At 39.8% G+C, this 15,104-nt stretch overlaps 1 protein-coding gene across 3 annotated transcripts in view; it reads left to right on the top strand.

Annotated features, from left to right (window-relative positions):
• LOC138758588 (microtubule-associated serine/threonine-protein kinase 3-like) overlaps nt 1-15,104 on the top strand; it is a 76,817-nt gene that overhangs the window by 35,257 nt on the left and 26,456 nt on the right. For all 3 annotated transcript variants that reach the window (XM_069927759.1, XM_069927758.1, XM_069927757.1), the window contains 5 exons: nt 5,044-5,176; nt 10,622-10,787; nt 11,461-11,562; nt 12,386-12,508; nt 14,545-14,657. In XM_069927759.1, coding sequence (XP_069783860.1) covers nt 5,044-5,176; nt 10,622-10,787; nt 11,461-11,562; nt 12,386-12,508; nt 14,545-14,657 — 637 coding nt within the window. The remainder of the gene's footprint in view (nt 1-5,043; nt 5,177-10,621; nt 10,788-11,460; nt 11,563-12,385; nt 12,509-14,544; nt 14,658-15,104) is intronic.

Genomic DNA, 15,104 nt, shown 5'->3' with positions numbered 1-15,104 from the left:
TGCTGTAACAAATTTACATTCCATCTAAACAAAAATTGATGTATTTCAAATTCATAAATATTTGCCATCTCAATTTTGGCCCAACTAGGGGGCCGTTCCAAATCCAACAATGAGCTAATAAATTTAAATTGGGCTGCTTCATAATAATTTCGAAAATGCGGCAACTGTAATTCCCCGAGATCATATTTCCAAGTTAATTTATTCAATGCTACTCTTGAAAATTTACCTCTCCATAAATCTCCCTAACTATTTTATTCAAATCTCGAAAAAAAATATTGTCAAGTAAATACGGAACAGATTGAAATAAATATTGTATACGCGGAAAGATATTCATCTTAATTGTACTTATTCTACCCAATAAATTAATAGGTAGATCTTTCCATTTAATCAAATCAGTCTTAATTTTTTTTCATTAACGGAACTTAATTTAATTTATATAAAGATTGATAATGGACATCCATAATTATACCCAAATACTTAATTCGATCTGTCCATTTCAAATTAAGAATATTCTTATATACTGAATAATCTCCTTCACTCACCGGTAAAATTTCACTTTTATCCCAATTAACTTTATATCCAGAAAGACGTCCATATTGCATCAAACACTCCTTCAAATGCAAAAGTGATTGAGCTGGATTTGTCAAGTACACCAATACATCATCAGCAAATAAATTAATTTTATACTCCTCATCTAAAACTTTCATACCCTGTATCTGTGTATTCTGTCTTATCAACTGAGCCAAAGGTTCGATCACTGACGCAAATAAAGCTGGTGATAAAGGACAACCTTGACGAGTAGATCGGGTCAGTTTAAACGGTTCCGAAATCAAACCATTCGTCAGTACTCTAGCTAGCAATTTACTATATAAAGCCTTAATCCAACCAATAAAAAAAGGACCAAATTTGAATTTGTCCAAAACTTTAAACAAAAAATTCCACTCAACTCTATCAAACGCTTTTTCGGCATCTAAAGATATCACCATCGGATAGTCTGGAAATTGTCGAAATCTATTAATCAAACTAATCACACGTAAAATATTATCCGAGGCATAATCTATTCTTTATGAAACCTGTTTGATCCATATGAATCAACTTAGGTAAAAACTTAGCCAATCTATTCGCTAAAATTTTGGCTATAATTTTATAATCTACATTCAACAACGAAATCGATCTATATGAAGATACTTTCAAAGGATCTCTATATCTTTCTTTGGAATTACTGTAATTAAAGCACTAGAACAAGACTCAGGTAATTCATAATGTTCGCCAACCTGACGTAGTACATCTCCAAACACTATAGAGAGGTCATCGTAAAAAATGTTATAAAATTCAACCGAAAATCCATCATCACCAGGCGATTTACCGTTCGCCATTTCCATCATAGCCATCTTAATTTCTGAGTCAGTAAATGGTGCTTCCAACTCCTGTATATCTACATCCCCTAAGGTCGGTAAGTTCAACTGTGATTAAAAAAAAGATCAATCGATCCATTTTCTTGTTCTCCATCAGATGTATATAACTTTTTATAAAATGAACAAAATTCATCATTAATCTCACGAGGTTTATATGTAATAAGCGAATTCTGTCTAACAGCATTAATAGTCCTCGAAACCTGTTCTTTCTTTAATTGTCATGCCAATACATGTGCTTTTTCTCCCCATTCATAATATCGTTGTTTAGTCCTATTAATCATACACTCAAATTGATAAGATTGCAAAGTATTATATTCCAGTTTCAACCTAGATAATTCTATTTTCTGATCTTCTATAGCGTCTCTTTGAAATTCCTTTTCTAACTCACTAATCCGTTTCTCTAATTCAAGACTCTGATTTAATCGATTCTTTTTCATTTTAACAGTGTAACTAATTATTTGTCCTCTTAGATAAGCTTTCATAGCATCCCATACTACAAATTTACTTTGAACAGAATTAGAATTTTCTTTCAAAAAAAGATTAATATGTTCTTTCAAAAAAATCACTAAATTCTGTATTTTTTCACAACATTGTATTAAATCTCCAACGATAAGCCACTTGAACTTTCTCAGAAGTTGTATAAGTAAAGTATAACAAAAAATTATCCAAAATCACCCTATTCCGCTTGTATTTTCCTCTGTAAATGTGCCAATACTAAAAAAAGTCAATCCTTGGAAACGATTCGTGTCTAGCTGAATAAAAAGAGAAATCCTTCTCTGTCGGATTAAGATGTCTCCAAATATCCACTAAGTTAAGATCTTTCATCAATGCTTGAACCTGAACTGCCATTTTAGATTTCTTAACTTTCTTCGGGGACTTATCCAATAAAGGTTCCAAAACACAATTAAAATCACCACCAACTAAAACATTCTCATTAGCCTGACCCAGACATAAAAATGCATCAGAAATAAATGTTTCATCATCTTCATTTGGGGCATAAATATTAAGTAGAGTCCAAAATTCACTAAAAATCTTACAGTTTAATTTAAGAATACATCCTGCCTTTTCCTTCATTGATTGTAATTCAAAAGATAAATTCTTATGTATCAAAATTGCTACACCTTTAGCCCTGGAATTAAATGAAGAAGAATATACATGTCGTACCCAATCCTTCAATTTCATACTTTATTTGACGTTCAAATGTGTTTCTTGTAAAAAAGCGATATCAATTTTCATTTTCTTAATATACGCCAAAATACGTTTACGCTTAATCGGACTGTTTAAACCTTGAACATTAAAAGTAGCAAACTTCAACTTTGACATACCTACTAATATAACTAAGAACTAATAATATCAATATATAAAAACTCAGATCAACGTAAATAGGCCCTCCAATAGGAGAAAAAGAAACTACAAATTAAAGTCTAAAAAAAAGAAAATAAAAAGAAAGAAAAGCCGCCCCCCCCAAAAAAAAACTACCAAAAGGTAGTAATCCCTAAACAAAACTTGGGTGTGGATCACCCACCTGTGGCTGATGACTAATAGAACATAGAGCAAATCTCTCCGTCCCCAGCCAAACAAAGACTAAGAGCAAGATATCATAATGACATAAAAAGAAAGTAAAAATAAAAAGGTTCTTCTATTCATCCAAGAGATTCCAGACTCGGTGACTCCATTTCAAAAGAAGTTGGATTCTTTCCATTCCCATTTCTACCATTTCTTCCATTTCCAGAGCAACCAGATATTTCTTTAGGAGACGATGGTGGACTACGACTTTGTCCTCTTACATCTGGCAACGAATCAGCAAAAATCATTGCCTCACGCTCATTCTCAAAAAACCGAGATTGAAAGTCTCCACAGAACACCTTCAACACTGCCGGATAGCGAAACGTAGATTTATGGCCTTTATGCCACAAAACTTCTTTAACTGGATTAAATCGGCACCGATGCTGAATAACCTCTTGACTCAAATCAGGGTAGAAAAAAACTCTACTATTCTGAATCATTAATGGAGCTTGTCGTTGTCTCGCATTTTGCACTGCTAAACGAAGTATCGTTTCTCTATCCAAATAATTCAAGCATCGAATTATCACGGGTCTCGGTGGCTGACCAGGCAAAGGTCTTCTTCTTAAGGCTCTATAAGCTCTTTCCAATTCCAAGCCTCCAGAGAAAAATTCCTGCCCTAATATTTGTGGTATTCATTCGGTAAAAAAAACGAAGAGGGTCTTGTTCTTCCATACCTTCTGGCAAACCAACAATCTTCACATTGTTCCTTCTACTTTGATTCTCCAAATAGTCTACTTTCCTCTCTAACTCCTTCTCACGTTCTCGCAATTCTTTAACAGATTTTTCCATCTCCAACACTTTTTCTGTATAGAAGCCACTTGTTGTTGACATTTCAAAAAAGCAGCCCGAAATTGTTTAAAATCCTCACAAACTGCTTCCAAACGTATCTTAACTGTATCCATTCCCAAACTGAGTCTCTGAGACATTTCATTCAACATAGGCTGAATGATAAGGCTTAGCTGTTTACATTGTAATTCAGAAAAGCTCAGCCCTGCTTTCTCTTGCGTAGTGGCAGAACCAGGTAACTGCAGCTCCTGCTGCATCTGAACAACAGGCAGTTTTTCCAGCAATGGAGACATCTTCTTGTCTGCCTTCTCCATTGAAGTTGGCAGGCTGCCAGGATCAGGGTCCACATCAGGGGGACATGCATCTTCCTTCTGAGAACGGGTAATTCCAGTGATGTCCTTCTCCTGGTGAGTAGTAGTCATTTCATCAGCTCCCACAGGGAATCTCTGTGGTTTAGGCTTGAAAGAAAGCAAACTTGAAACTGGAGCAGACTGCCCAGGCCCTAAATCTTCAACACTCCGAAAATGTAAGTTTCTTCTGCACTTGATGTTTAATCTTTTTACCATTAATAGCCATAACAATTCCTTGATACTTTAAACTAAGTTTAAAAAAAAATTTAAACCTGAAAACAAAGAGTTAAAAACGGGTTCTTAAAAGTCTGGCCAGAGAGGTCGAGATTACACGTCTATGGCATCTTGCCATGCCCCCCACTGGTGACCATCACTTGAAATGTCATTGCACCCTGGCCATTGGGCTAGTGAGCACAGTTCCATGACAATTACTCAAGGGGCTCTTCTGTGCTGATCAACGTTTAAGTTGTCATACCTTACTGACTCCTGTCTACTGCAAAATCTCTTCAAAGGATGCCTAGCCTGAAGTTCTCCTTTGCTCTCTGAAGGGTATAATTTTTTTTACATTTGGGGAGTAATGAGAGAATACCACGAAAAAGGGCTCAAGCCTGAAATGTTGGTAATGTATCTATCTTTGCTATGTAAAGTACCCTGATTGACTCGCTGAGTTTCTCCACCATTGCGTTTTTACACCTTGCTGATTGTTGACCAACTGTTGTTCTGAACTCAAAGTTGTGATTCCATACTAGCCATCAGTCAACATCTGTTGGTCAGATTGTCTATCTGGACTGACCATTGTTCCTATGTTAACTCCCCACTGCCCATTGCTAAAGATGTCACTCCATGCTGATCATTGGTCAGGTTGACCCTCGGCACTGACCAGTGGTCAAATGGTCACTCTGTTCTGACTCTTGATGTGATTCCAGCTTGCTGATTACTGCGATGGGACATATCAAGCTGACCGACTTCGGGCTCTCACGGATTGGACTTATGAATCTCACAACCAACCTCTATGAGGATCACTTTGAGAGAGATACCCGGGAGTTCATTGATAAACAGGTAGACAATATTTAAATATCTTGATCATGAAATTAAATGGAAAAGATGTTTGTTGAGGAAACTCTTATGTATCTCTTTTAGTTTGCGTTGGTCATGAGACTCTGGAAAATCTCTGCAATTGTGAGGCAAATGCAAAGAATGGCCTGAATGGGAAATTGTCAGGGCACAGGCTTGTGGAGGGCATTTGTGCGGGGGCCCTCATGCCAGCCCTGATGGAGAGAGAGAAGGGCAGATAGCAGTGGCTGCACTTAAAGCTGTACCTCTGACTTTTTATTTTTGGGACTAAGCACAGCAACAAGATTAGCCTACAGCATAGTGGGGTATATTGGGTATAAAGTGCAAATGTTGTTTTCTGGAATCCTGCCTCACTGTTTCAGCAGGGGGATAAAATGAAAACAGTGGCCTACGGTCGTGTGTGGATGTGTGACAAGGCACGTGGATCATTAATATCCTTCAAAGAAAGGATGGAGATACTTTTCAAGGGCAACAATGTTCTTTCCTGTGCGTTAAATATCTTGATCATGAATTGAAATGTTATATTTTATATGCGATCTAAGTTGAGTGCATTGGTGAACCTTTTTATTAGTTCAGGATGATGTCTGTATCCTTATTTGGAAGCTCTTTTTATCTGTAGGTATTAGTGCAGTTAAATCTTACAAGCTCTCCCGGCGTAGACCAAGGCCCATATAAAGATGTCCTATAATTGCAATGAGGATTCTCTTCACTTCCGAGGTGAATTGGCTCTCGTAGGAAAAAGAATTACAGGAAAAGATGTTTGTTATGGAAACTCTAATGTATCTCCTCTAGTTTGCGTTGGTCTTGAGACTTTGGAAAATTTCTGCAAAGATGATGGATCCTTCCTGGTGGAAAATCTCCATTGGTTCACTGTGATACATTAAAAACCATAAAGCTAGATCACAATGCTACAGTCCACCATCGTCAGCCACATAATGGAAGCTGGGCAGGAACTATGTAGCAATTCCTTCACAACGGCAAACTTAACAACTGCACACATTGAGAAAGAAGTAAGAGCAGTTCCCTTTGAGGAAATTTCACCAGTTCCTGCTGGGAGGCCCCTTCGTTCTCATTGTTGATCATAAACTGAAATTGCTGATGACGTTCAACAAAAAAAAACACCAAACATGTTTTATCATCATGGAATGATTTTCTGTTTAAACAACATTGGTCAAAGTGAAATGTAATTGGTGCACCCTGTCCGAACTACCACATGAATCATCTTATGACGGTGAGGCACTGGATCTGTCCTGAGGTGCCATTTGTGACAATTCTGTTGACTGACTTGTTTGAAGGGACTGGAAATGCAGTGGCTAAATTTACTGATGATGTAAAGATGGGTAGCAACGCAAGGACACAAACAGGTAACAAAGGGTTAAAGAGTGGGAGAAGATCTGAAAAGCAAAGAGCAGCTGATGGGAGAGCAGATTAAGCTGCATCCACGGAGAGGATTGGATGGTATTTTGGGTAAGGACCCTTTATAGAGACTAAGAGAAGATGGCATGTATAACAAGTTAGGGTGATGCACTGGGTAGGAGCCAAGAGATAATAAGATATCTCAGAGGCTCTTTCCTGGACCAAACACACTAGTGGCATCATGAAGAAAGCATGCCAGCACCTCTACTTCCTCAGCAGTTTGCAGAGGTTTGGTATGACATCAGAAACCCTGGCAAATTTGTGTTGAAAAGTATGCTGACTGGCTGCATCATGGACTGGTATGGGGACAATGATGCCCCTGAGCGTAAAGCCCTGCAGAAAGTAGTGGATGTAGCCCATCATCCTTGGGGAACATTGCCATCAGAGAGCAACAGCACAGTCATCAAGGATGCACACCACCCAGCACCTACTCTAGTCTCACTGCTACCATCAGGGAAGGGGTATAGCTCCCACAAGACTTGCACCACCAGGTTCAGGAACAGCTGCTTCCTCTCCCATAAAGTGCAAAAGTAAGAGTCTTTAAATGAGCCGTTGGTTGAGTTTGCCGTTGGGGAGTCTGATGGTGGGATCTGACTTGCATGAAGGGATTGGAAATGTGATTGCTAAATTTACTGATGTTGCAAAGATAGGAAAGTAAGTTGTGTAGAGGACATAAAGAGACAACAAAAGGATAGGGACAGATTAAAGAGTAGGGATTTGAATAGAAAGATAGATGAAAATGTTTGGAGAAATTTGTGTAAAGATAGTATGACAAAATGTACTTTATAGGCTGGTGCAGTATAATTTTTTATATCAATTGTATTTAACCCCACAAAAATTGAAAAAAAATTCAATTTAGTTCTTCAGATTTGTGTTTTAGGTGTGGTAAAGAAATAGGTACTTTTTTTTCCCACTCGACTTGGTCTTGCCCTAAGGTTAAAAGTTTTTGGTAACAAATTAAATTGTTTTTAGAGCCAGGTATTAAAAGTGTATTTACCTTTTGATCCATTATTGTTTTTATTAGGGGGTATTAAGTCCATTGCTTTAGGATATAGATCGACTTTGTATCAAATTGAATTTTTAAGTTTGGCTTTGGCTGTTTCTAAAAAAAAAATGTTTAGCTATCACATGGAAGTCGATTTGGTTTTAAGTATGAAAAGATGGCAAAATGAAATGAAAGCTTGTATTCCTTTAGAAAAGATAACAAAATTTGAGAGAGAAATATTTTTTCTTTATTAAAGTTTGGAGCCCATATTTGAAAGTTATTGGTGTTAAAATTTGATCTCTCGGTCCGCTTCGGTGGGTCCCACTGCCTCCACAGCCAAAGAGTGTGAATATGACTGTATTTGTTGATGATCTCCTTTTCTTTCTTTCATAGGTGGGTAAGGGAGGATGGAGAGTATTAGTGGGGGGGGGGGGTGTTATATTTAATTACATTATGTTGTACCAATATACTGTAATCAATGTTATGTGATTTAAAAATTTTAAATAAAATAATAAAAAAAGAAGTAGGGAAAAGATTTGAAAAGCAAAAAGAACTTGATGGGACAGCAGGTCAAGCCATATCCACAGAGAGGAACGGGCAGTCAGTGTTTTGGGTAGAGATCCTATTTAGAGACTAAGAGGGAAGAGAAGATGGCATGTATAATAATTTAGAGGGGAGGAGCCAAGTGGTAATAGGATAGTGAACAAATGAAGTTGGGAGGAAGAGCAGGAAGACCGAAGGAGGGGAACCTGCAGATAGGAGAAAGCAGGTACTGGAATGGGCTAGGAAAATGGGAACACCAAAGGGATAGATGGAAACTGGTGGAGCTGGATTGGGAAAAAAGATCTGTCAAATGGATCCTAATGTGGGAAATACAAAATTGTACATTTTGGCAAAAAAAGTTGAAAGGAGTGAACATATTATCTCAATGATGAAAGACCAGAGCTCTGGATATCCCCGTACATGATTCACAAGAGGCTAGAATGCAAGTACAGCAATGACAAGGAAGGCCAACAGAATGGTGTTTATTGCTTGGAGAGTTTAATGCAAAGGTGAGGAGGTTGTGCTTATTTGGAATATAGAAGCAACGATATCTGGCGCGTTGTATACAATATTGGACACCCTATTTTAGGAAGTATGTAAGTACAGCATAGGACTATCAGAATCACCTCATGCATAACAGGATTGGACAAATTAGAATCCAGAATCAGAATTTATTGTCATGAAAATGTGTCACAAAATTTGTTGTTTTGTGGCAGCAATTATTGTTATAAATTACATTTTTAAAAATAAATAAATTAGTGCAACAGAAGAGAAAAAGTGAGGTCGTGTCTGTGGTTCATTGGCCATTCAGAAATCTGATGGCAGAGGAGAAGAAGCTGGTTTTGTATGTTGGGAGCTCATCTTCAGGCTCCTGAACCTCCTTCCTGATGTGAAGAGGGCATGGTAGGGTGGTGAGTGTCCTTGAGGATAGACATTGCTTTGTTGAGACATCGCCTCTTGGAGCACTGGCTGAGTTCACAATTCTCTGTAGCCTTTTCCTGTCCTGTGCATTGGTACCTCCATACACGACAGTGATGCAACCAGTCAGAATGTTCTCCAAGAAATTTGCAAGACTTTGGTGACGTACTAAATCAGGATTGTGCCTGCTGGAGTTGAGAGGAAATGATTGAAATATATAAAAATATGAGCAGTTTGACAAGGTTGGTGTGAAGAGAATGTTTTCCTCTTATGGGAGAGCCTAGAACAACAATACCACTGCTCAACAGTTAAGTGATCACTCATCTGAGATAGATGAGGTGACATTTTTCCTCTCAGAGTCATGAGCCTTTGGAACTCTCTTCAAAGGGAGTGAAAGCAGACAAAAAATAGTTTCAAGCAGAGCTCGCCCACCCCGGGGCAAGTGACCAAAAGAAGAACTGCAGCCATTCTTCAATCTCAGGTTTGAATTGTCTGCAGATCTGGGCTGTTTGAAATGGAGGCATTTTATTTTCTTCCAAGAATTCCTAGAAAAATTGATTTTGGACAAACTACAAGGAGAATATACAAACATCAATATGGGAAAGCCACTTCCAGACATTTTATGCATTGGACTAATAAGATTTAGAAAAAATACAAAGAAGTAAAGATTTAGAAGTACAAAATGCTCCTATAATGCAGAGAAATGTCACCTGAGACACCAGAACAGCCATTGAAGTGTTTGAATTGATTGTTCAATCCCATCATATTGATAATTGTCTAAATGGAATGATACTTTCCTTGATATTGACTCTTGCCCAAAATGGATTGAAATTGGACATGTAGGTAGTTGTGCGACAATAGAATGAGCTATTGAAACACTGATGTGGAGCTTTTCTGTGAAAGGAATATTTCCACAGCAATGGCACCTCATTGCTGTAGTTCATACCTGTCACCCAAAGAGATATTTGATTTGCTTTGGGAATGAGATCAGAGCTGATCACAGCCAGAGATATACCTATGGATACTGATGGTGACGGAGAATGAACTAAAATTGAACAACGGTGAGTTAAACCAAGAGGTTCGGGTTCTCCAGTCACGGAACAAATACAACCTCAGAAACAAGTACAGGACTAGGGAGGTCAAACTAACTGATGACACATATCAACAGATTAAGTCTGTAATGCATGTTTTTTTTTAAAAGAAGGAAAGCAGTGTGGTTATAAAATGTAATGATATCACCGTGTGTGTACAATTCAAGCATTACTTGTTTGATTTTTTTCATTCAACCAGAGTATAATTTACTCCCCATATTTTGAAGCTTTTGACTCAAAATATCATTATCGTTTAAAGCTTTCAGCCTATCCAGCATAGTCCATAGTAATCTAAAGATACAATGGATTTAAAGAGCAGGGTTGGTTTGTCGATGGGACCAGAGAATGGGATGTCACGAATTGGTGGCGAGAAAGTTCTGGTGTGCCACACTACTTCGGAACCAGGTTCATTGATTGCCTGGGAAATGTGAAGTGGTGTCTGTTCATTTTGGTAATGAGGTGCTCTTTTTCTGACAGGTTTGTGGGACCCCCGAATACATAGCTCCTGAAGTAATTCTCCGGCAGGGATATGGCAAACCGGTAGACTGGTGGGCCATGGGGGTCATCCTGTACGAGTTTTTAGTTGGCTGTGTACCATTCTTTGGAGAGACTCCAGAAGAACTCTTTGGGCAGGTGGTCAGTGGTAAGTTGCAACAGAAAAGGTGCGACACGGTTTGCACGATGCTGAAACAGCATTGCTGTAACAGTTTGAATCCCGTGCTCTCTGTAAAGTGTTTATATGTTTTCCCCGTGTCCACCTGGGTTTTCCCCAGGGGTTCCTTGTTTCCTCCCACCATTCAAAATATGTGGGGGTTGTAGGGTAATTGGCGGCACGGGCTCGTGGGCCTAAAGGGCCTATTACAGTGCTATATATCTATTCTTTTTAAAAAGTTTTTCTAATGGTTTGTTGGTTAAGGGTAAAGTTTTGATCAGACTGTTGTCAAGGAATTGAAAGCACTTTCCTGCAAAAGTAACACTATGATGTAGTGGAAGACAATGGAGAGGGATGTGGATGCACACTGGGGCAGCAAGAGCGAGTGTGAGCGCAGAATAACTCTGGGGCAGTGGATGATTAACTGGGCAACGAGTGTGAGCACAGACAAATTGGGACAATGAGCACGCCCGTGGAATTGCCAAGGGGCGGCAAGCGCACGGCCAGAATCGCCCAGGGGCGGCGAGCATGCGAGCACTGCGTCACAGGTCACTACCCTGAGCGCTGCCCTGATCCCATGGTTACTTTTCATGCGGAAGTTGCAGGGCTACCCCCCCCCCGTAACAAATTTGAGCTGTGATAAAGCAAGTCTGTTGTGTTCCAGATGAAATAGTATGGCCAAGTGAAGATGAGGCTCTCCCTGCAGAAGCCCAGGATCTCATCAGCAGACTCCTGAGGCAGAATCCACGTGATCGGCTGGGCACTGGTAAAAACACACATTCTTGATACCGAAATTTGTCCATTCCCAAACTGAATGGGTTAATGAGTGAATGAATTAAGGACTAATACTGATCTATTTCTGACCCTTGCGTGACCTTTCGTGACCCTTCTTGCTGCATCTTAAACCCTCTTGCACATTGGAAAAGCCTTCTTTTAGTTCCGAGAAATAATATCCGTGGACAGTGTCCTATCTGTCCATCAACGTTAGTTACCAGCTCAGTTTGTTACACTTTTATTTTGACCAATGGATGCTGTCCAAATCCTTAATTATTCTGTTTGTGATAAAAGATCTAAGAAAACCTGCTCAAATTCCAGTAACAACCTCATAGCACAAGTGAGACCAAATTTGTTTTGTTTCTTCTCGCTTGCTCTCTTTCACTCTCACTCTCTACAGAAAACATGGCAGTAGGGAGTGTGAGCACATTTTTTTGCACTCCATAATCATACTGACTGTGGGATTGGTCAGTGGGACAGTACCACACTGGCTGTGGGATTGAACTGGGCAGGCCTATCTGATTCATTCTGTGTGGCATCAGTTTAGGGCAGTGGTTCTCAACCTTTTTTTTCCCACTCATATACCAACAAGTAATCTCTTAATAACCACAGAGCTCCTATGGCATAGGTGGGGGTGGATAAAAAGGTTGAGAACCACGGGCCTAGGGTGATTGGGACATTGTTATTTTGGATGTAGTTTTGGACTGTAGTGCTGTGGGACCTAATATCTGACAGGGTATGAAATTGGACGATGAAGGCATGAGGGACTTGGTACCACACTGGGTGTTCTATTGACTGCACATTTCTGGTGTCAGGTGGAGCTCTTGAGGTGAAACAGCACATCTTCTTCACTCGTCTGGACTGGAATAGTTTACTGCGGCAGAAGGCCGAATTTATCCCTCAACTCGAGTCTGATGAAGACACCAGCTACTTTGACAGTGAGTTCAGAACTAATGCAAAATCCTCTAGCATAAAATTGCACAAGGAGCTATCCATGTTCCAAGATCTAAATTTTAATTTTTCATTTTGCTGGTGGTCCTTCAAGGTGAGGCAGCCCTTGGTATTGATTCCTTTTGTTCGTGCCAAGTGCCTGAATGATTCCATTGTCCTGATCTACTGATTATGCCAGTGGTCCTGCAGGTGCTCTCTCCAGATTCCCTTGTTATCATCAAGAGATACAGCATGAAACAGACCCTTCTGAATCCCAGTTCCGAACCTGCACCAACCACCCATTGACACTAATCCTGTGTTGAGACCACTTTTTATTCTCCACATATTCTCATCAACACCTTTTCCCCCCCACCTCAAAAGTTAAATAAATGGGACCCAACAGTATCTTACAGATGTTTTCGCTGTAACAAGGAAACGGGAACAACATTCATGCAATCTGGACATGTGAGAAAGTGGAAAAATTTTGGGAAGATCTAAACCAGATATTAAATAAAATCACAAAAAGCCATATACCAAAAAACCCAGAGATCTTCCTCCTAAGTAACATAAAAAACAAAGAATTTGGACTTGATTTGGATGGTGCACAAAAAAGATTTGTTATGATAGCCCTAGCTGTAGCAAAAAAATGTATTATGTCAGCCTGGAAATTAGAAGATAACTTGAGAATACAACAATGGTATATAGAAATGAATAAATGTATTCCATTAGAAAAAATAACCTATAATTTAAGAAATAACATTACAATATTTGAACAAATATGGGACCCATACATGAAACATAATAGAGAAAACCTACCGTGGACATCTGCCACCTAAAATGACAGAAGGAGAAGAGAATGAAAAGAACTGACTCAGTGGAATTTCTTGTTTATTTTTATTGAGTGACAACATTGTTTGACGGGTTTAATGTATCTTAGATTCTGAATTTTAAATGAATGGGAGGGGAGGTAGGGAGGGTGGGATGGGAAGGGGTGGAGGGGAGAAAACGACACTGTATATATTTGAAAAGGAAAATGTATGTATCTTGATCAATGTGGTTTATAGTATGAAAAATAAAAAATAAAAAAAAACACCTTTCCCCCCCACCCCCCAACCTCCAGATTCTGCCACTCATGCATACAGTAGGGAGGATTTGCATTGGCTGGTTAACCTACCATTCCACTTGCCTTTGGGATACGGGAGGAAACCAGAGCCCCCAGAGAAAGCCCAAGCAGTTACATGGAATACCACACAGACAACTCCCAGGAACAACATTGAATCCAGTCTTTGATGAAGCTGCACCTCTTTGCTGCATGAATCTCAGTGCTCCTTAAGTAATTAATCCCAGAGCCCTTCCTTTGATCCAAAAGCCCCTATGCAGTGTATCCAGAGATTAATCAAGGTGATCATACATCCTATCTTCCTCCATATGTAGGAATTGTTTGTGGAAATGAGGCAAATTTTCTACTGATGTGTAGTTGAAAGTGTGTTGACCAGCTGCATCATGGTCTGGTATGTGGACACCAATACCTCTGAGCGTAAAGCTTTGCAAAAGGTAGTGGGCACAGTCTAGGACATCACAGGAAAAACTCTTCCCACCATCGAGAACATCGACACAGAACGCTGCTGTTGGAGAGCAGCAGCAATCATCAAGGACCCACACCACCCCGCACACGCTCTATTCTTGTTGCTACCATCAGGAAAGAGGTATTATTACCACTAGATTCTCAGGAACAGCTGCTCCCCCTCCACCATCAGACTCCTCAACAACAAACTCAATCAGACACTCATTTAAGGACTCTTACTTTTGCACTTCATTGATTTTTAAAAAATTCTCTTAATTGCTCTGTAATTTTGTTTACATTGTTTTACATGTGTACGACGTGTACATTTTTTTGGCACTACCAGTAAGTGGTAATCTGCCTCGCCTGTGGGAAAAAGACTCTTAGGGTTGCATGTTTCTGACAATAAATCTAAAATTAGAATCTGATTATAAACCACACGCTTTCTGAGTTTTGACAATTACATTTCGTGTATTCTTGCAGCTCGCTCAGAGAGGTACCAACATTTAGCATCTGAAGAGGAAGACGACACCAATGATGAAGAATCTTCTCAGGAAATCCGACAGTTTTGGTCCTGTTCGCACCGATTCAGTAAGGTATGGTACCATCAGAATGGTGATGAAGCAAGATTCAATTTATTATCATAGTAATAAAACAGATTTGCCACCACAGGAATTGCCTAAACACCTCACAGTCAGGGAGAGAGAAGCAAAAGAGAGTCCCCCAGTCACCCCCCCCCCCCCAAGTCACCAAGTGTCCATAGATTTGGCTTCAGTGCTTCCACACACCCCTGCCTCCCCTACCTCCTCCTCCCCCCCCCCACAGCCACACAGCCAAACCATTGGCTCCAGATCCAAACAACCAACACAGTCAGGGACCCTCCAGGGCCTTCAGCACATACTCTCATCACGGTTCCGATACCTGGCACCCCTCTAGCCATTTCGAGCCGGTCTCCACCAGTCTGCAGCCCAGGGCGAGTCTCCTGACAGCGGTCTCCAGCAGCCCTCGGCTTCTGCGGGTTCCTCGCCTGGAGTCGCCAGCAG

Source organism: Narcine bancroftii, chromosome 3, assembly GCF_036971445.1.
Source record: "Narcine bancroftii isolate sNarBan1 chromosome 3, sNarBan1.hap1, whole genome shotgun sequence".
Lineage (NCBI taxonomy): Eukaryota > Metazoa > Chordata > Chondrichthyes > Torpediniformes > Narcinidae > Narcine > Narcine bancroftii.
The sequence above is the reverse complement of the archived record's forward strand: the minus strand, read 5'-3'. Positions and strand labels throughout refer to the sequence as shown.